At 41.3% G+C, this 23,020-nt stretch overlaps 1 protein-coding gene and 1 long non-coding RNA gene across 6 annotated transcripts in view; one reads left to right on the forward strand and one right to left on the reverse strand.

The window, feature by feature from the left end:
* The first annotated feature begins 245 nt into the window (after positions 1-245).
* Positions 246-16,686, forward strand: LOC129479264 (uncharacterized). Of its 2 annotated transcripts, none has more exons than XR_010120046.1 (4): positions 246-325; positions 4,610-4,871; positions 7,699-7,877; positions 12,884-16,686. It is a non-coding gene; the product is annotated as an uncharacterized lncRNA (long non-coding RNA). The 2 variants fall into 2 exon arrangements; XR_010120045.1 differs by lacking the exon at positions 246-325 and adding an exon at positions 2,552-2,815.
* NTRK2 (neurotrophic receptor tyrosine kinase 2) overlaps positions 16,565-23,020 on the reverse strand; it is a 362,023-nt gene continuing 355,567 nt past the window's right edge. For all 4 annotated transcript variants that reach the window (XM_055272096.2, XM_055272094.2, XM_055272098.2 and 1 more), the window contains one exon: positions 16,565-22,371. In XM_055272096.2, the coding sequence (XP_055128071.1) occupies positions 22,186-22,371 (186 nt within the window). In that variant the 3' untranslated portion in view covers positions 16,565-22,185. The remainder of the gene's footprint in view (positions 22,372-23,020) is intronic.

Here is a 23,020-nt window from a genome sequence, read left to right on the forward strand (position 1 = left end):
AAACACTGCACATTTCCGATTTGTGGAATTGTTTTCCTTTAATTAAATGAAGGAGGGGAGCTGTAGTTATTTTCAACTCTGCACAAATTACTACCCAGTAGAAGCCAAATAATGCATTGTAAGTAGTACTTATTCTATTTATTGTACCCTCTATGGATGTGTGTTGGGCTTGTTCTATTTTGGAGGCACTGCCATGGTAACTGGGCTCCTGACAAAGGCCTGTGTCAGAGCAGAACTTGAACATGCAGAACTTCAGATAAGCGATAAAATCATCAAACTCAGTAGGCTCAGAAATAACAATTTGGAGATCATGCTTTACTCCTGGGTACGTTTCTCCATTAAGTTGGAAGAATAAGTGGTCATTCATAAGATTTATTGGACATGGAACTAGTCCTGAGGAAAATGGTGGAAGAAATTCTATTTTCACAGTCTCCTAGATACCCTCATCAACATCTGTGGCTCAGTCTTTTGTTCCATTTTGGCCTTTAGGTCAAGCTCACAGCTTTAAGCAGAGAGCATGAGCTGGTTTTCAGCCTTCAGGGAACCAGAGTAACTTTAGATGTCTGATCTTCAGTCCACAGACTTGAGAAATAACCTTGGCTTTCTCTTTAACCTAGCTGAGAGGCTTCCCAAAACTCTCTCTTTCCCAACTATAAACTTGGATCCATGTTTATAAACTTGAAATAAACAAGGAGGGTCCTTGAGCTCTAATCTTGTACTCCTATTAAAGTTGGTGCCCAGGAGAGCTAGAGAGGGGTTCTGACCAATCTACCCTTCTCTGTAGAATTAGCAGATCCCAGTGTTCCCAATGGGAGTAGACATCTAAGCTATGAGGGCTTTCTGTAGTCCATGTGCGTAGTGACTGAGAATACTAGAAGAAAGCCTGTAAGACCAAAATTCCTTTCCCTGTGGCAATTTCTTTAGAGTTTTGCTTAGAAACAGATTTATCACCTCTACCCAATTTCTCACTTCTAAAGAGTACTGTTAGGCACAAGCAGTGACCAGGCACTACTCTGCCTTTTTCATCTCTCCCCCAACTTTCATCCTCCTTTTTGAAATCCTTAGGCCTCTTAGCCCAGGCTTATTTTAGTCCCTGAATCAGTCCCAGGAGCAAACAGGAGTTTATGTGCTCATGGGTGGCTGCAGGCTCCACCATAGACCTTGTCCTGCAACTCAGAGCCAGGGTGAGAATTGCCGTTCTCCTTTTCCAGCAGAGTTTTAGTCCTAGCTTATGTCTTCATCCCCCAAACTGTTCATGCTTGAATTCCATCGAGAAGCAAGATGGTCAGCACCTACCAGGAGCCTCCTCAGAAGGACTAGAAGGGAAAAGCCTGGCAAGGCTCTATGGGCCATGAGTCCCACAGAGGAGGCTGTTGGAAATAACACCATCTTGTAAACTTTTTGGCCCAAGGAAGAGCAAACCAGGGCACAGACAGGCAGAAGAGAAAACAGAAGAATTCCTTGTTTATTGAAGAAACAGCCTATTACTTGGTTGAAATAAAATTTGGAAGATTATTTTAGAGTCAGATCTTCTTATCTCAAACTTCATTTCTTACACCCAACGTCTGAAAGATGGTTGTTAATTTAGGGTAGGTTTAGTGCCCTCTCCTGTTTGTTCCAATCAGTGCTCCTGCAACAAAGCACTCAGTCCTCCCTCCTGATCCTTGGCACTCCGCCCTTTCCTCAAGAGCAGCATTTCAGTCCTTGTGTTTCCATTTGCTCTCCCTTACCCTCCAGCCTGTGCCAGAAGGCTTGAGCCTCTCAAGGGTTCCCAAAGTTGAGGGGCCCCTGGGTCAGCAATAACAGATGTCAGTCTTGGATTTAGAGCAGATGCAGCTGTCCTCAAGTCTCTCACCCTTTAGTTTTCTTTTATTGATAATGGAAATCCCACATTTCTCTCTGATCCTCTACTTCTCTTTCCCCAAATATCCATCCCTCTGCTATAAACTGAAGAAAGGACTGCCTTTGCACTCAACAGCCTTCTCCCCTGGGATTCTCAGTATTTCCAGTGAGGGGAGTTAGCTATCATGCTAGCTCTCACCTCCCTCCCTCATTTAATCAATTCTTACTCCAGTTTGTCAAACATTCCTATTGTCAGTGACACATTAGCTGTGGGAGGTGGGCAGGGGAGCAGAGCTGGAGATTAGGGAGGCAGTGGGACAACAGGTGTGGAGTTATGCTATAGCCAGGGAGTCTTTTTAGGCTAAAAAGCAAACTAAGATATCCAGTGACTGTAATCTTCTTGATTTCTTTTAGAGGGCAGAGTTCACAAATAGGAGAAAAAAAAAAAACCAACAAAGAGTACTTGAGTGTCCACATCTGGACTGAATACGTGTGAAGGCGAGAGAGGGCAGCGTGGAGGAAGGAGGGGACAGTCCGGACAAATCCCTAATAAACTGCCGGAGGAGGACCTAGAGGGGGCTCTGTAATTTTAGGGGTGAGGGACCACTTCCTGAACACTTCCGGCCTGTGAAGGCTTGAGATGTTAATTATAGGACCTGTGGATGTCAGCAGAGATCTTTTAAAAGAATAACTTAAGTGCCTAAAATCCCCCCAAGAATACACAGCCAGCCCGTTTTAGAAATGGCCGTCAAAGACAACAAAAGTGAAATGCGCAAATGCCTTCTACGCAGGGTGGTGCTGGGCAACCAGCTCGCGCTGCAGCCTCCCCCACGCTGTTGCTAGGAGATCGGAGGGCTATACTTCCATCATCTCCATACTTGCTGGGAGATTGAGTAATTGGTGTCTGGATGTGCGTGTGCTGCTTCCCAAAATATCTCTTTAAAAAGACGTGAGAGGGATGCGGAGCCAGTAGGTAGGATGATGGAGGGCGGACTGTGTCCCAAGAGGGCAGCGGGCTCCAAAAGCCAAGGCTGAGGCTGAGGAGGGGGTGGGGACCCACATGGGGGATAGAGTGGGGAGCTGCTGACAGCTTTCCCAGATTCCTTTTCATCCTCTGCTTGTTCTTTGAGACTGATCTCTTAAGTGAAATCTAGAAATTGCTGGGGACAACTACAATTTGGGGAGCAATGTAGTTTGGTTTTTCATCCTTAGTGTTGAGACACAGCAAGGCTAAGACAAAGCCTTTAATTTTATTTTATAGGTACTGAAATGTTAATGCACAGCTTTATGGTGCTTGGTTATAGGTGTTGAACTCTGTCTTGTGGGAGAGGGGTAGATGAGAAAATAGGGCATGCCTGTGGACACGCACACACACACAAAGGCCCCAGTGATGAAAAAGGCTGCTTCAGCTGCAGGGAGCCAGTGAAATAGACAATTGGAGCTCACAGCTGTAAGGGCTCTGGAAGTTAGGAAACCTGGGGGTGAGACTCAGCCCCGCCTCAGACAACTACATCACTCTTCATGAGCCTTCTCTGCCTCAGCTTCCTCATGTGTAACCTGACAGGGTTGAGCTAGTACATCTCCATGGCGCGCTCCACATCTCCTGCGTTCTAGGAGTCTGAAGTCTAGTTCCACCTTCTCCTCAGAGCCAAGGGACAATGACATATCACTTCTTTGTGGAGGCGTTCGATTCTCTCATTTCATTAACAGGAAAAATTCAATTGACTGCCGTGTTTTACACTTTTTCAAATATCTACTCAAATGCCTATTGCTGGAAATCTAGAAGAGGAGATTGGGAAATGGAATAACTGGCTTTTAAATTATGTTATTTTCCTTTTTGTCACACTTGTCCTACAATACTTAACATGCTCAAAAATCCAATTTTTGATAGCATCACTTTTTTCTTTTTAACCAAGGGAGGAGGGTGGAAGGGGGCAGGGCGTTCAAGATATATTGATGCTGTATTCTGATATCACGAATGACAGCTAAGAATCGAGAGTGTTTTCCTTAAAGTCACTGGCCAAATGGCTGAGTGTCCTGGAATTCTATCAAGGATTAAGAAATTCACCTTAGTTCCAACACTAACTCACAGGACAAGGAACGGATACTTATTTGTAAAAAGCGGAAGCTGGGGGTTGCGGGGGTGGGGCGGGGAGTGGGGGTTGCTCTAGTCCTCATAGGAAGGTTAGGAAAGAAAATACCATAATATATGTAAATGCACTCTGGAATGTAGAAAGAGTGCACAGAATGTACTGCATTCTTTTCACTGTGTGCCTGAGAAATTTATTCATTTATTCAGAAAGTATTTTTTGAGATGCTGCTGCCGCCAGTCCTCATTAGGCATTCATTCACATGGCGCATGCACATGGTCAATGTCCCTCATCATCCATCCCGTGCCCACAGTTCTAGGGAAAATGACCTCCTATTGCTACAGAAAACTGCATTCTCAATGGCTGCATCCTCTGAATACTACACATTCTTCTAGAGTGAACCTTTGCACAGTGTGAAAAACGCACTCAAATCACTCCCACGAGTGTCTGTCTTATTTTGTTGTTGAACACTCCTGGTGACACAAACCTCAGACATTTTACTTCCTGTGTTAATGAATGCCAATGCCTAATCATTGTACAAGCAGATGTTTCTTAGGAAAAAACAAATAAAATTAAGGCTATCTTTAAGTTAACAAACACCACCCTCCCACCCAACCCTTGGCTGAGCAGGCAAATAAGCAATGCCTTTCACCGATTTTTTTTGTCTCCCTCATTAGGGATGGCAAAGCTCGCTATCACGTGGATCACCCAGACTCCCTCATTTTACTGGTTCGTCACAGTACCCAGGAAGATTTCAGATGGACCTCAAATACAAAGGCTGTGAGGAGCCCTATTCGTTGTGTTGACACCACTGAGAGATTATTTTTTCCTGGAGAAGAGACACACCTGACTTTTAACCTCTTTGATCCCTTAAAAAGTTATTTTCCCAGCTGGGCACAGTAGCTCATGCCTGTAATCCCAGCACATTGGGAGGCTGAGGTAGGTGGATCACCTGAGGTCGGGAGTTCAAGACCAGCCTGGTCAGCATGGTGAAACCCCATCTCTACTGAAAATACAAAAATTAGCCAGGCATGGTGGTGCATGCCCATAATCCTAGCTACTTGGGAGGCTGAGGCAGGAGAATCACTTGAATCACTTGAGCCCTGGAGGCAGAGGTTGCAGTGAGCTGAGATTGCACGATTGCACTCCAGCCTGGGTGACAAAGCGAGACTTCATCTCAAAAAAAAAAAAAAAAAAGAGAGAGAGAAAAAGAGTTATTTCCCCTTGTGCCAAGAATGAGATGAAGCCTGGAGGACAGGTGAGGGAAAATGAGCTGATACCACTCAAGAGTAACCAAGAATCGTGGGCTGGGTGTTAGTGTTACCAGGCAGAGCTTGGTTCCTTGCCCTTTCTTTTGGGTATTTGGCAAGCCATACAGAGTTTTCAGTAGGGGGATGGATGAGGGAGGAAGAGCACAAGGGAGTCATAAAGGGATGCCAAGTCATAATGAATGAGTTATTTTGTGCACTCCCAGGAGATCTGAGCCCATGGGCAGTAGTTCCGAGGACACAGATGTTGGTTCAGCACCAGGAAGTCCTTGCTAAGAAAGCTTTGCAAAATGCAAATGGACTGAGGTTGCAGGGGAGATATTCAAATAAATTTCCTCTCACTAGGGCTGGACCCAGGCAAGGGTGGTCACAGATTAACTCTCACCACCCTTCCAACCCTAATATTCTGTGATGATGTGGGAGACCCAAGGAAGCCATGCTGACCCATATTTACCTCCTCCACCCACACCCCAACATCTCAACCTTTATTAAACCCTAGAACAGGAAGACCATATTTGTCTCCAAAACCATTCTGTCCACAAACTAAGGAAGCATTAAATAATTTTGCAAAGTGCTTTTTGAAAGTCAGCTATAGAAAAGTTCCCTGGTTAAGTCGAATTAAGCAAAGTAGCAATCATCTTAAAGATGTCAAATAATAATAATAATGATAATAATAATATTTTTTTGAGACAGAGTTTCGTTCTTGTTGCTCAGGCGGAGTGCAATGGTGTGATCTCGGCTCACCGCAACCTCTACCTCCCAGGTTCAACCGATTCTCCTGCCTCAGCCTCCTGAGTAGCTGGGATTAGAGGCATGTGGCAACAAGCCCGGCTAATTTTGTATTTTTAGTAGAGATGGGGTTTCGCCATGTTGGTCAGGCTGGTCTTGAACTCCCAACCTCCAGGCTATCCCCCCACCTCGGCCTCCTAAAGTGCTGGGATTACAGGTGTGAGCCACCACGCCCGGCCAAATAATTATTTTTGTGCCATTTTTATTTGGCCATTACCTCATTTCCAGCAAGTATGGGGGAAGGTGTTCCCTAAGGAACCCTTAATCTCTTAATTCTGAAGATAATGATTCTTTTTTAAGGGGAAACAACCATGATAACTCAATTGTCCACTTGAAAATTAACACCCAGCTTTTACTATTTTGACTCACGGTAACCTCGCTTTTCCTGGAGTCTTGTCTTGGATCTGTCTCCAAAGTGAGTCAGAAAGAAAGTGGCTCTGTTTACATGTGGAAGCATTTGAAGTCATTTATAATAAATTTTGTTATGGTTTCAAGTCATGAACTAGCTCATTTTAATCTAGAAATAAAAGCCTCTATTATGTAGCTTACAAATGAGGAATCTAAGTCTTAAGAGGGTTAGGATGACTTGCCTAAGGCTACACCTCCATTTGTAGGCATATTAGAGACATCAGTCTACCATAACTACCTGCCTAGGTTCTTGACCTCCTATTTCAAGCTCCTGAATTTTCATCTATTCATTCATCCACCCGTTCATTCATTCACTCATTCAAAAATATTGAGTACCACCTATGCATCAGGAGCCATCCTAGACAGTGAACCAAAGGCAATATCTGCCTGAATGAAGCTTACATTCTACGTGTAAGAAACAGCAATAAAAATTAATAAGTAAAAAATACAATATCTTCATGTAAGCAAGGAGAGAAGCCTAGATGGCATATATGACAGACATGCTGGGCTGATCATTGACTAGCATAATTAGAGGGAAAGTTCATGGGCACAGGATTAGTAGCTGGTACTGTTGTCCAGGACTCTCTGAGATTGCACACAGCAATCTGGTAGGACTGAGTTTAGACTCTTGAAGTGGGACCCTGTTTTCTGTTTTCTATTTTCTGTTGCATGATCAAGGAAGTACTGGCCCCTGCCCTGCAGTGATCAGAGGCTAGGATTTAATAGCAATATGACAAAACTTCAACTCCAGCTGGATCCTGCCAGCTCAGTTTTCATGATCACAGGCTGGGTCCAAGGCTTGCATGTTATAGCAAGCAGCAGCAGGATGAGCCTCATCAGAATTGATGGCTGGAGAACTACCAACTGTTCTTCTGGCATAATGGAGAGCTGGAGTTCCAGCTTTTTCCATGATGAGGATTGACTGATTGAATGCCTTAAGCACTGGACCATAACTGGTTTCCATGGGGCTTCGCAGGAAATTTATTTCCTGAGAGAACATGTGGTTCACTGCTCAACTCCTTGGATACATGATGACCTGCTTCTCAGATTTATCTAGTGCTCTATGTAGCATTCTTGAACTAAAGTTCTAGGCTCTTCTCTGGTTGGCCCATTCTCTGCTAAGTCAAGTCTTAGGTCCAGCCCAGTGTGTTTCTATTTGGATGGTTGGAATTCTGGAGCTGAGCCTTATTATCCCTTAGGACAATATTTCTCTACTGTGGCTGCACAGTGCAAACACCTAAAGACATTGCAGAAAATATCTATGCCTTGGTCCACCTTATAACAGAAACTAACTTTTTCAGGGTAAAGCATTGGCTTCTGTATCTTTCAAATTGTCCCAGAGTGATTCTGATCCACAGTGAAAACTGAAAACTGTTCTAGTATTCACCTTGCCAGAAAAATAAGACTATGTGAAGTGAACCCTCCTTCAAACTGGAGAAGGAAGCTTTGAGATTTCCAGGGAAGATGGAAGACAGAACAGGTGTGTAAACTCTTGCATCTTGCTATGAACACATACATATGCTTGATAAAACATAACAAAAAAAATGTAAAAGAAGAAAAACCTCCACATGCCAAATGAAACTAAAACCCAAATTAAAGTCTTAGAGATCCTTGTGACCCAAAGGGGTATTAAGAGTAGACAGACAGTTTTGTGGCGGGAGTCATAAGTAGCTCATGGATTAGGTGTCAGGACTGGGATTTTTGTATAAAGTCAAGGTGCCACATCAATGAAGAGAGACTATAAGAACTTTGTTCACCTGCTCAGGAAGTTAGTAAGAAGCGTGATGTCCTCCCTGATCTGTGATTGTGTTTCGAGAGCTCTTGGCTAAATTGGGGTTTCAGTAGCAGAGAAGTTAGCAACTTTGCCTAAATGAAAAATGAAGGGGAGCTGGATATGACATTTACAGTGCCTTTAAGGGATACTTCTTTAACCTGGTGAACAGCCTTGTACCTAATTGCCCAAACTGTCCCAGGGGTTCACAAAGAAAACTTGTTTCTACTCGCAGATGCCCTTGTGGCTCTTATCTGACCCATGTTCACTTTACACCTGCCTGACCATGGCTCTAGCACTGGGAGACTGACCTTTTGTTCTGCCTGGCATCCTGGGGAAAGGCCAGCCTAGGGCAGCCCTTAGTTCTTCAGATGGAAGGTGCACTTTCAATACCCAGCACAACAGAAAACAAGTTCGGAGAGTTTTATTTTCAGACCGTGGACAAGAAAGGAATAATAATTCAGGAGAGCAGTCCTCCATCCCCAGGTCTTGCAATCAACCCAGGAATGATGAGAATGATGAGTCAGGCAGAGAGAGAGCACATCTAGCAATTAGCAGCACATATAAGGGAATAGGGAATAGAGTACTTTCAATTCCTGGGCAAATGCCTGATGGTCCATTTAAAGGAAGCTGTAGGAAAGCATGGAGCCCAGTCTTCTAGGTAAGAGAGATGCTCCGAAATTCTTATTTCTGTCCGCCAGCTTGAGCCATTGGGGTGTGGTGTAGAACTGGAAATTGTGACAAGGGTGACTGAGCCCTGTTTCTTGTCTAAGAAAGTTAAAACTTGTATTCAAAATGGATGTCAAGACAACATAAAATGGTAAGAATTCACTACAGGGTAGAAATACAGTCACCTTCAATAGATCGGAAACCCATACTACACTATGCATGGATGCAGGCCAAATTCACACTACTCTGTGTTGTGTGGTTCTGTGCTGATACAACACCAAAACAGACCAGGAACAATTCAAACCTGCAGCTCCCAGGGAGGGAAAAAATGTTAAGCTGTCACCTGGGACAACTCCATAATGTAAGGTATAGACAAGATTTCTGGGAAAAAACAATTCTCGCTGAAGGTACACCAACAGAACAGAAATGACAAAACCTGAAGGTTATACTAGTCAGATTTAAAAATTGGATAATTCATGGCCGTACTAGTTTTTTGTGACTGCTATAACAAATGGCCACAAACTGGGTGGCTTAAAATAACAGAAGTCTGAAATCAAGGTGTTAACAGGAGCACACTCCCTCTGAAGGCTCTAGGGGAGAGTCCATTCCTTCTTCCAGCTTCCAGTGGCTCCAGGTATTTATTGGTATATAGTAACATCACTCTAATCTCCATCTCGGTCTTTACATCACACTCTCCTCAATATTTCTCAAAATGCCTGAGGCATTTTTCTTATAGGGATACACGTGATTACATTTAGGATCCACCTGAATAATTCAGGATAAAATCCTCTTCTTAAGATCCTCACTTTAGTCACATCTTTTCCCATGTATAGTGATATTTTCTCTTTTCCTGTATAATATCCCCAGGTCTCAGGGATTAAGATGTGGAATGCCTTTTTTGGGGGCTACCATTAAGCCTGCTACAACCCCTACCTAGTGAGACTAGAGCAACCTGATGGAGACTTTCAACTCAACGTATTTAAAATGTGCAACGAGATGTAGGTAGGAAGTGACTCCATGAGACATTATGAAAAGACTAAGATTTTGAAAAAGGACTGGGAAATTTTGAAAAAGATCCAAATAGAAATTCTAAGAATGAAAAATACAGTAAATGAAAGAAGAGGTAACCTCAGTAAATTAAGCAGCAGAATAGACAAAACTTCTGAGAAAACAAGAGGTCTGAAAGGCTTCTCTGAAGAAAAATCCCTAAATGCTGCAAAGACAAATAACAAGAGAGGAGAAATGAAGGAGAGAATGAGGAGCTCCAACACATGTCTACCACAAGTTCTAGAAGAAAAAACATAGTATGCCCTTGAGCAATATATCCAAAAGAGAATGATGGGATGAAACAGCACTGAAAAACAACACAAGTCCTGAGATTGAAACTAAGTCCCGCATAAGAAGTACAAAAAACGTTTATCTACACACATTGTAATGAAACTAAATAATATGAAAGACAAAGAGAAAATCTAAAATGCTACTAGAAAGAAACGGAAGATGATCTAAAGAGGAATGAGAATATTGACAGAAACCTTCTCATAACAAACAATGCCAAACAATGAAAATAATATTTCCAAAGGCTGGAGGAAAGTGACTGCTGAGCCAGGATTCCATTTTCAGCTATACTAGCACCTTTCCATGCAGAGAAAAACTAAGAGTTTTCTACTTACACACCCTTACTGAAAGAATTAATACAGACTTTAAAGACAGAAAACTGAGTACTAGGAAGAGAATAACAGGAAATAATATTTTGTTTATGAGGTTATGGAAGGCTTCTTAAAAAATGATATTGCAAAATCTGCAATATGAAAAAGGTCCATTAAAAAGTTGGAGCAAAAGCTTTTCCAGAAGAGGAAATAGAATATACAAAATTCTTGAGTGATGAAAGGTATTGGAATATAGGTGAGAGAAGCCAAATATGGTGTAAGGAGAAGTTTCAGACATTTTCAACAGCAGTATCTTTTGTGACCTTGTAGACCATGACAGGAATTCAAGTTTTATTCTAAGTGAAATGAAAAGTCATTTTTAAAGAAAAAATGAGAATGACAGAACTCAAAATAAGTTTTTAAAAGTTCTCCTAGAAAATTGAAGACATAAGTAAGAATTTGAAGTCCAGTCCAAGAGGGTGGTGTGGTATTTAAATGATAGGATTTCCTGAGGGAAAACACAGAGAAGAATTAATCAACAATATAATTCAAGAAAATTTCCCAGAACTGAAAAAAATGAATTTCTAGATGGAAACAGCTCATTGAAGTATCCAGCACAGTGAATTAATGTAAACCTAAGACACATCTTCATAAAATTTCAGAATACTAAATATGAAAAGATTTTTAAAATTTCCAGATTAAAAAAAGGATTACATTTTTGAAATCAATAATCAGGAGACTTTGGACCTCTGAACAGCCTCACTTGAAGTTAGAAGACAATCAATATACGCTTTCAAAAATTTTAAGAAAAAATTCAAACTAATATTCTATATTCAACCAAACTGTTAGTTAAGTTTCAGGGTATAATAAAAGCATTTTCAGACACAACGAGTCTCCAAAAATTTCTTGTTTGCCTTTTCTTAGAAAGCTATTGGAGGATGTGTTCCACCAAATCAAGAGGTAAACCAAGAAAAGGAAGACATAGGATAGTGGAGGGAGGAAGGAAGGAGATACATGCAGAACAAAAAGGGGAAAAGTCCAAGTTCTGGAAAAGAAAGATCCCAGATGATAGCTCTGCAACAGGTTGGGAGGTCACATGTCTAGATTGCATCAGATGAGAAGGCTACAGGAGACATTGTCCAGGTGGATTAAATGGGTAAAATACATGATGCACTGGAATGTTTTGAGAGGAAATTTAGACAAACAGCTAAAAGCCTGGGTTTGAATAATGATAATTAGAAAACTAAGACAGCAGACAAACAAAAAGTCAATTACTAACTCCTAAGAAAACAAAATACAGAAAAGGAAAATAGTCATGGTTTACTGTATGCCTCAGCTCCAAATAGCACTTTCATCATCATAATAATATAAAAAGTTAACAATAGGTCGGACACAGTGTCTCATGCCTGTAATCCTAGCACTTTAAGGGGCCAAGGCGGGCAGATCATGAGGTCAGGAGTTCAAGACTAGCTTGGCCAGCATGGTGAAATGCTGTCTCTACTAAAAATAGAAAAATCAGCCAGAGAATGGTGGCCTGCACCTGTAGTCCCAGCTACTCTGGAGGCTGAGGCAGGAGAATCACTTGAACCTGGGAGGCGGAGGTTGCAGTGAGCCGAGATCGTGCCACTGCATTCCAGCCTGGGTGACAGAGTAAGACTCCATCTCAAAAAAAAAAAAAAAAAAAAAAAAAAAGCTGAACAATGATCTAATCATGTATTTAGGAGATGATTCAGCTAGGGAAAAGGAAAGGGTGGAGAGTAGAGGTAGGATTTGTAACAGAGATTTTCTCAAGCCTAGAGATATTGGTCAGTGTGGAGTCCTCAAATTGCACAGGGAAGAGGTAGACTTTGGGGAAATGGCTGTGATGTGCTGGGAACATTCTGTCCTAGACACAGAGCTCTCAGTTGTGGCACCAGAGCCACTAGATCATGATGGAGAGGACATTAGAGACCCTTCTCATATTTCGTAGGTATCAACGGGCCTTGGGATTCATGGGGTACCTTATGAAAGGGAGGCACGCCAAGTGATGCTTAAGGCTGATTTTGCTCCTGCAGGATATGGGCTAGAATCAGACATAGCCTGATTTAAAGGAAATGAAGCAAGTGACATTTCACACATTTGGGTTTGGTAGCTACAAATCCATATCTACTATAGGAGAAAAGAGTCTTTATGGAAATTGTTTTATTGTCTGTGTGGCAACTGACTTTAAAATCAGTTGTATCTAGTGTGATGTGCATGTACATGTTAAATACACCTTATATCCCAGATGTGATCAACAGAAACAGAGCCCACGTGAAAAATGACTTGAGTAGTTAATCGGCATTTAAAATTTTGATATCAATATCAGAAAGTGTCTTAATTAGCATAAAATATATTAGAGTTTTGCTTATTTTTTGGCAGAAATCACTGATTTTGAAGATTGAGAATTAGAAGTATTGTACAGATGCTGTCATTCCTACATGAAGGAGGCAGAAGAATGTAGCAAGTTCAGCTCTCTAATGCCAGGAGTGGTGCTTTCAGTGACCAGAGCTCTCTGGGTCCTCTGTGTATCCCTCCCCTGTTAACTGATTCAATAGAGGGTGGGCTGGTCCTGGCATTAGCACATTCTTGAATCTGCCTTTGGCTGTGACTTCACCCAAAGACAGAAAGGGGAAGTTTCTGGTCTACATAGCCAACATGTAGTCTTGATAATAAATAATTGCTTGTTTGGAAGAATTTGGTCTGAGCCTTACCTTTATTGTAAAATACTACGTGTAGATGGCAGATGGGGCATGGGACCTTTAGACCTCATCTAGCTCTAACCATGGGAGGCTACCAAAGACCCTGACGTTTGGCAAATGGCCAAATTTGCAGAGATCTTATTGCAAGAGAGGTGTTCCTAAATCTGAGTTCTAACATCACCCCTTTTCTAGCTCCAGAGCCCCATTGCTAGGCAGCTCCCTTCAGCTGGAGACTCATCCTCCCCTAGACTAATGAGTGAAAGTGGGTGGGATTAGTATTAAGTTGTGCAAAAAGCAATTGTGGTTTTTGCCAAAGTTGTGTCAAAGGCTGGAATTGCTTTTGCACCAACCTAAGCACTGGGCCATAGGAAGGCACCAAAAATACCTAGCTGGTGGCTGTGGCGTGACTTTTTGCTTAAGCTTAGTGGCTAAATTCTCACCCTGTCCCTAATGGCCAAAGTCCTTCCTCATATCGCAGGTTCAATTTATTTGCTAGAGATTGTCTAGTCTCCTTGAACTTTGAATCTGGGCTTTAGCTCCTGCTGATAACCTCATTCCTACAGGGCTGGGCCACGGAACTGCTTTATACCAGTCTCTCAGTGGCCTGGAGCCCAGACCCCGAACCTAAGTCATATGGCCAGCCCAGACCCTAACTTCAAGGCTTCCTTATGCGAGTCAGGTACCTGCCTTTCTGCCTATTGCCTGGAGCTGAGCCCCCTGCATTCTTCAATTTCATAGAGTTGACTGAGGATTAAATGAGTTAATGTATGAAACTCCTTGGCAAATACAAAGCATTATCTTTACTGGTTAATTTCTTTTGACAGTTTTTGACAGCTTTCTTAACTCTTAGTGACTCAGTTTTCTCATCTGTAAACTGGGAATAATAATAGTACCTGCCTCCTGGGATAGGTGTAAGGGTTGGATGAGTTCAGATTCTGTAGTGGGTTGAATAATGTCCCCTCCAAAAAAAGATATACCCACCTCCTAATCTCCAGAACCTGTGAATATTAACTTACATGGCAAAAGTTGTGATGAAGTTAAAGATCTTGAGAGAAGGCACTTATCTGGATTTTCTGGGTGAGCCCTAAAGGCAATCCCATGTATCCTTATGAAACAGATACCCATCACACCTGTAATCCCAGCACTTTGGGAGGCTGGGGCAGGTGGATCATGAGGTCAGGAGAGCGAGACCATCCTGGCCAACATGGTGAAACCCCATCTCTACTAAAAATACAAAAATTAACTGGGCGTGGCGGTGCTCACCTGTAGTCCCAGCTACTCAGAAGGCTGAGGCAGGAGAATTGCTTGAACCTGGGAGGCAGAGGTTGCAGTGAGCTGAGATCATGCCACTGCACTCCAGCCTGGCAATACAGTGAGACCCCATCAAAAAAAAAAAAAAGAAAGAAAGAAAAAGAGAAGAAAATAAAGAAAGAAAGAAAAGAAGAAAGAAAAGAAAAGAAGAAAGAAAAGAAGAGAAAAGAAAGGAAAGAAAAGAAAAGAAAAGAAAAAAGCAGATACCCAGGGGAGAAGACACATGAAGAGGAGAAGGTAATTTAATGAAGAAGGCAGAGACTGAAGTGATGTAACCACCAGCAAGGAACGTCTGGAGCCACCAATGGCTGGGGCAAGTAAGGAAACGATTCTCCCACAGAGCCTTCCGAGGGAGTGCAGCTCTGCCAACCTCTTACTTTCAGATTTCTGATCTCCAGAATTGTAAGAAATTAAACTTCTGTTGTCTTAAGCCACCTAGTCTGTGGTAATTTATTACAGCAGCCACAAGATACTAATACACATGTATAACACCCTGGCACAGAAGAAGGATTCATTTTGTTGATTTATTCTAAAAGTAAGTATGTCTGTTCTAATGATGTTATTAATAATAATACTTCAGGAACATTTTTCTCATCCAAGAAAATAGGCACCCTTATGCATGCATGGAAGGAGTATTTGAAGAGGGAAGGCCAGATAGGATACACAGGGAAGCAAGAGAGGGCTCTGGGACACGGCTTCAGGTTTGGAATTTAAATCGATACCATTATAATTGTACCAATAATAGGAATATACAAATGTAGTCTGGTAAAAGTCAGGATCTTTAATAGTCCAAACTGGATTGTGGCTCGCCAAGGCACTAGTCATTAAACTTTCCTCCTTCAATCCACAGTTTCTTTGAGGGGAATGTACACAAGTCATTTTGCCCCTTTTATGGCATTGCATTTTCCAAGTCTCTGCTGAGTTTTCACCTGATCGTATTTTTTTTAACTCAAGAAAAACATATCTGCACCACTGAGAGGAGGTATTCAGGAGGCAGTGTTTCTGAGGATTCTGAGTTTTGGAGCATCTATAGCCAAGCCTATGGCAGGAATGTTGCCCAGATGCTGGTGTGCCTCTCAGAGGGTTGAGAAGAAGAGGCCAGACCCTGGGAAATCCGGCTGTGAAATACTGAGAACAACAACGTGGGCAGACCATTCTGATGGTAAGGAAGAGACAGCCTATAGGACCCCTGAAAAGCCACCCTAATTTTTTCCTCCCCCACCATTATGATTTCAGAAACACCGGTGCATACAGAGGCCAAGAGAGTGAGGCATTTTTAATTCAGTTACTTCTACTCCTGAGTCATTCAGATCCTCAAAGCGGCCCCAACCCTAGGGTGCCACAATACACGCATCTCTTGGGATGTTTCCAAGGTTTAATCATTTCAAAACCCTGGTGATTCTGTCTTCTTGCTCTGTGCTGTCCAACATGGTAGCCACTAGCCATATGTGGCTATTTAAATACAAGCAAATTGAAATTAAATAAAAATTCAAATTCAGTTCTTTAGTCACACTGGCCATGTTTCAAGTGTCCACTAGCCACATGTGGGTAGAGGCTACCATATTGGACAGTACAGATAGGGCATTTATATTGTTGCAGAAAGTAAAGCAATTGACAGCGACATTCTAGTTATCTAAGGTATAAGATGAAAATATCAGAATTATGGATAGATCAGACAGGAAACTTATTTCTATGACTAACGACTTACTCTCACTACCTTCAACTAATGAGCACTACAAGCATCTACAGTGATCCTATGTAAAAATACGTACATATAGCTAGGTGCAGTGGTGTGCACCTGTAGTCCCAGGTAGTCAGAAGCCTAAGGCAGGAGGATGGCTTGAGCCCAGGGGTTTGAGGCTGCAGTGAGCTATGATCATGCTTGTGAATAGCCAGTGCACTCCAGCCTGGGCAACATTACAAGATCCTGTCTTTAAACAAAACCAAAACCAAACACAGACATATATACATATAGAATAAAGAGAACACCATGCTTGTGGAAATTCTATACATTTTTAAAAAGTAATCATCATGTCATTTTTAGCCTCTCTTTTGGAGTATGTTATTTATTGTAAGACATCATTTTTATTAAATACACTGTAGTACAAGAGACTTTCCATGTCAGGTTGAGAGAAGCTGGTCACATGATTTACAACAAAACTTTTTTTTTTTTTTAAACACTGTATTCAGGTGTCACTTTGAAATCAGCCAAGATGCAGTGGGTCTTAGTAAAGCAATGGACCTCAAAACAGATTGCAAAACAAGAACTGGTAAGTATTAGCACAGAGACATCACATTAAAAGGAAGATAAACCAAATGAAAAGGAGAGTTCCAAATACCAGGTCACAATTGAAGGGGAAATATATCTGCAGAGAGATACGGAAATGTGTGTGTATACGGCCTGGATATATACAAACATCTCTCCAGATACAGAAGCAAATGCAGAATGTCCACATCTCCAGGCAGATTTGTAAGTCATAGGTAATGATCAAAGAACGCAGGGAGCAATAGTTCACCATAATTTGGTCATTTGTCAAGGGATTACATATTTAAAATCCACATTTAATTCAAAGACCTTGTATTTAAAACATTTCCAGCAGTTTTATACATTTTTAAAGCAATAGTAAGCTATACAAGCTGCAAGATATAGGCCTTTACATTTCATTTTCTCTAATTTTTTTTTCCTGTTCAAACACATGGCTACTAGCAGCTTTTATGATGCTTGCTCCAGTACATTGAACGTTCAGCTAACCTCCACTCAGGATCATTTTCATTAATGCATAGACTAAAGAAATAAATAAACATGGACCTGGCCTCAAACGCAGAGACTAAAAAATGACATCCCCATCTTTTCTCATTTTGTCTCCTGAGACGTATGTTAAGATGGCAAAATAGTTGCTTGGTGGTGGTTGTGAAATTCACAGTGTTTTGCCTACAACACATATACAGATATATATATATATGTATTTTTTTTTTGCTTTGCTTGTGTTTGTGATGAATGGAGCAAAAGTATATAAATAAATAAATATATAATTAAATAAATAAAGGTCAAAGGAAAAGAAGGAGGGGAAATGCAAAAACTAAGGATATTCAAGAACCTTTGACTTGAGCAGCAGTGATTCATTCCAGCCCTGACAACAAGAAAATACCCCTTCCTGCACAGTCGTTTCTAACTATAAACCCCTCCCACCCCTCATTCTTTAAAATAACGTTTGAAATTCACGTACAAGCTATCACAACCTCAGAGGCTCCACATTCCAATTATGCATCATAAAGAATCAGCTGTAACTGCTAACTTAGACTTTTGGAGAGTTGGGTCACTAGCCATTCCTCTCATGAGATTTCCTGTAACAGTGATATATGGCCAAACCAAAGGTCAACATTGAAAATAAAAGTCCTGAGACAGGGGATGAAAAAGAAAATGGGGAAGAAAGAGAATTGAGAGTATGTGTGTATATGCAGTCATTTATTAGTTAGATGCAACAATGTTACTGGTATTACAGGCAGTCCAATTTGTGAAAAGAAAGATTCAAAGAAAGTCCATTCTTGACCAGGTAATCCTGCTGTTAGGACGCTTTGAAAACGACAGCATTCTATACTGTTAGTTGGTGCATTCACTCTAGGATGTGGGAATTCCTAAGAGTTGCTCATCTCGCTGTGGGTCTTAGACTGCTCATCATTGGCCTTCAAGACATTGGGCTGCCAACATTCCAATTTATATTTGGAATGCTTGAACTCTGAACTCAAGTGTAAAGGGGTCACAGTGGGACAAAGACAAGGTGAGCATAATACAAATGTGCTGAAAGACAAAAAGAAAGCAATGTTCCTTTCCTGGACCATTACAAAAAGTATCTTCCTTTGCAAGGAGCCAGAGAAAGCACTCAGTGTAGTGGGATGGCTTTTATTCAGTTGTTTTGGGAAGCACATTATCTTAAATATGTCTTCCACCCATGCAGTACTGCACAGAGCTGAAAAGTGTGATGTAGTCCTACCCACGTGGAGTATGGAAGCACTAACAACAACATGACGTTAAACAGTTTTGGTTATTTAGCATATTTTAAGCAAATTATTCATACCGCATCCTACCTATAATTACCTCTATTATTGTATGCCTATAAATTTATACATAAACACACAAACACACTATGTATGTGCATTTGTATATGTATAAATCAAGTATTTATAACACATATATAAATACATGAAAATATCACAGGCAGCGCTGATGTGAACACATGTATAATATGAATTCTGTTATAATCTTTTATAGCATAGTTCAAAGTGTTTTCTAAATAAGCCTGATTATGACATTGGTTCAGTGTACAAGGATTTAGCTGAATTTAGCTGAAGCTAAGAGCATGATTATATATCACAATATCTCAGCTGCTGGTCATCTCCTGTATTTCCTTTTGTTCTTCTAACTTCATATGCTGCTTCATGAATGTGTTAGCATGCTTTCTTTCCTGAACTGCTTGTTCGTATATTACAGTCTCTAGTGGACAGAACCATGAAGTTCGGAGTGAGAGTACTTGGATTCAGTCCCAGTGGTGCTGGAAGCTAGGCTGGAGACCTCTAGCGTGTCTCTGAGTGTCTCTGAGTCTCAACGTCCTCATCTACACAAAATAGGAATAATTTGCTAGCACACATGGGAAGTGTTCGGAAAACTATTCCATGATTTCTAAATGGAAATGATTGTCAGACCAGGTTTGGGCTGGAGAATTAGGTTTGTCACTGTTATACTGTTGTAGTTTTCACAAATTTGATGGAAGGCCATATTTGGTGATCATTACATTTTAGAATGAGGATGCTACTCTTCTAAAAATCAGACCATGAGAAAGGGGGTGGTGGAGGAACAGCAATGAATAATTTCAGATATTCTGTGGCTCGCTCAGCTACTTTAAAAGCAATCTGATATTCTTTCAATTTGAGATGTCTCTGAAATCAGCACATACTCTTAAAATAACAGAGATAGTAATAATCAGCAATATAAATAACTATAAAACTTTGCACTTGCATAGAACCTTTTATTTCAAGACCTTTAGGGACTTGTCAGAAGGTATAAGTGGAATTTTATTTTATTTTTTGCTTTTTTCTTTCAGAGAAAAAAAAGACAAAACTGGAATGGGATGCTCCCAAAGTCTCATTTGCCTTAAACAAATCTTTGCTCTAAAATTGCACATTCCTCCTTGAATTTGATCCCTTAAATTATTACCTACTTTGCTCTCTTAAAATAAAATAAATAACTTGTAGCTTTTCCCCCGAGAGCAGCTGGCCAGACATGCAGCGTGACAAACCTGTGTTGGTTTTCAGGTCATCGCTGATGGAATCTAGAAAAGTTTTTGTACAAATCTGCCCCTTCCTTACTGCGTCACAGAGTTCTACAGTGTTTTAACAGTACCATGGGTCCTTAATATGATACATACATGCACATGTATGTATATATATATATATATGCACATATATGTCATGGAGATATGGCTTTCATTATGTTATTATGTGTATTCTGGAGGGTTTTTTTTTTTTATCATCAACAAAGAGAACAAACGACCCAACTCTCATCTCTCACAGGCCAGCATATAACTTGAACGTAAGGTTTATCTTGTCAACTCCCTCGCTTGACTGCAGATGCTACTGGATTTCCTTTTGTTCTCTGTTAATTCGCACTTTTGAATTTTTGAGAATTGGCTTTCAAAGCTTTTAATGAAAATAAGGTGTTCCAGTAATTAACAGGCGAAAGCAAAACCTAAAACAGAGCTATCGCACCTTCAGAAACAAATATGAAATAACATGACCTAAGATGAATGAAAATCACTCCCTTTCAATCTGGCTCATGTTATAAAGATGTCAAGTTTAGCAAAATTCCCCTCACAGAGGGTAGCAAGTTTTCTTGAGGAACAGAAATATTTTTCTTTCTTGTTATATCTGACCATTCAAATGGCTGTAAATTTCTATTTAAATTTGCGCCCTCTTTTTGCAAAACCAATGACTATGCCCAGAAGCACACTTCCGGTACTTGGTCTGGGCACAGCCTCCCATTGGCATGCTGTGCCAAATTTCGTATTTTGACTTTTTGAATGGAGTGAAGGAAACAAAAACAGCATACTGACAATGGAGTACACTTGGAATGAAACCACTCTCCCAACCAGAGCCCAGAGCAAAGGACTTGACCTGTGTACACTGAACGTGAGTGCATGTGATGCCCACAGGGTGAGGTTTCCTTTCCCTTAGGGATTGATTCTGCCCTTCCCACAGTCCTGTGGGTTCGACGTGGATGAGGATTTCCAGGCTTCAGGGTCCATATTCATTAAAACCCATCACCACCGTACAACGCAGAGACATTGATACTCAGCTAATAAACTCCATTAGCTTCCCCTAATTGTATAAGTCATACCCTTTTATGGTTCTGCTCTACCTATCAGGGGAACGACGTCTGGAGCAGTAGTGTCTGCACACAAGGTATTAATCGACGAAGACCATGCACAATTTTGCTTGCACAGTTAAAAGGGCGGGTGGGCATGGAAGTTAGGGGTCGGAGGGAAGTGAGATCTGAAAAGTTCATTGTAAGAGAAACTTGCCTCCGAATTTGTAGCTTGTCTTATCTTTTCCAAGTTCTTGGCTTTCCCACCTGACCCCGAAATGATCTCTGGACATGAATCCACCTCTTTTCAACTGAAGTTGACAAAGGTTCTGTGGATAGCACTTGAGAAACAAACCAGTGCTATCATCACAACCTACGAAGACAAAACTGTGTCCGAGCACACTATGCGCCATCTTGTGTCTCACGGAAGCCATCTTTGCTCTCTACTGCACGCTATCATTTCTGGTGATGGGAAAAGAATCATCCATGGCACAGAGGCCAATAGTCTTTTTACTCCTCAGAAAGGTCCTCAGGGGAAGGTGCCGAATACATTCTTCCCAGCTAACAGTTGCTGAGTATTTCCTAAGTAGGGACTGATGCCAGCTGATCCCAGCGGTTGTCTTTGTTCCTCCCATATTGCGGTTCATAATAAATCTTCTTTCTCTCTGGTTTTAATCTCCCATAGATAAAGGCTTCACAGATTGAACACAAGTTTTCTTTTTTATACACAGGCTTAAGCCATCCAAAAACAATAAGAACAGTAATAATAATAAATAAATAGAAGTGAATCCATAGAAACTCTCGATGTCTGTACAGCAGAAGTGACAAAGTTTAAGTCAAATATTTGTTTTCCCTTTTTTTCATCCACATCAAAGGCAGGAATACAACAAGGCATTGTTAGTTGTGGTGGGCAAACTGGAGTGTCTGCTGATATAACAAATTACGTTTGTTAAGGCCTTTGTCTATGCAGAGTTAGTAGTAATGCAGAAGCCAGATTGATTCAAAAGAAAGGGTAAGAATCGTGAAGCAGGGAAGACAAAGAAAAAAAGGAAAATAAAATTAAAAAAAAGAAAAAGGAACAACCAAGGGAGATGGAAAGAGAGAAAGAGATAATGCCAAAAAGAAGTCAATACTGTGTCTACGGATGAAGAAGTACACACTGCTTCCCTCGAGAGCTTCTCAGAGTCTTTGATGTTAATACTGTCAGAGTGAAGGAGAGCAGCTTGGTGGCCTCCAGTGGCAGTTAAAAGATGTTCATCCTCTCAGCCCGTCTGAGGAGTATGTTGGGAAGGATTGGTCTGGGGAAAAGGGCCCTAGCCTAGAATGTCCAGGTAGACCGGAGATGCCTTGGCCAAGTTCTGAAGGAGGGTATGGATGCCCTTGATGTTCTTCCTCATGTGGGGCTCTCGCTGCCAGCACCCCAGCATCAGCTCATACACCTCCTGGGGGCACGTGCGGGGTCGCTGCAGGACTCGGCCCTGAGTGATACACTCTATCACCTGGACGGAGATCAAAGATAGGATGAGACAGGAGGAAAAGCAATGCACATCAAAGAAATGTCAGTGCAAAAAAACAGCAGAAGAGGGGGCTTTTACAAAAGAAGCCCACTCTTGGTTTCATTTTCTCAGAAGAAAGAGAGCAATTATTATAGGTTAGTTTATATTGTGTTTAATTTGATTGGCTTATATCCATTTTTCCAAGCCACTCTGATTTCACAAAACTGGTGGGAAAATAATTTATATGGAAGGGTCTCAAACCTCACACTGGAGCTCCCACATGTTGTGGTTTTTATTGGTCTGAGATGGAATCTGAGTAACCTGGGTGTTAAGGCACTGACTGACAGGAAACCTCTCAGGCTATTGGATAAAGGAACTGAATTGAAAAGATAGACATGGATCTGAAAAAGATGTAGGGTGCCTGATCAAGATGCTGTGCCTCAAATATAAACATATTTGCAAGCGTAAGAATAGAAAAAACAAAATGCTTGAGTTTTTCCCTAGAAGTTAATGTTCTGGTGAAATATTCAAAAAGGAAAGAATCTTGAAACTTCATTGGAACAATACCAAAGAACTTGCTGGACTGTATGGATTCTGGAATGCTACGTCTGCTATTAATTTATCAGATGAGCTGCATAAAGTGACTCCTCAG

The sequence above is a fragment of the Symphalangus syndactylus genome, chromosome 3, assembly GCF_028878055.3.
Source record: "Symphalangus syndactylus isolate Jambi chromosome 3, NHGRI_mSymSyn1-v2.1_pri, whole genome shotgun sequence".
NCBI classification, from domain to species: Eukaryota; Metazoa; Chordata; class Mammalia; order Primates; family Hylobatidae; genus Symphalangus; species Symphalangus syndactylus.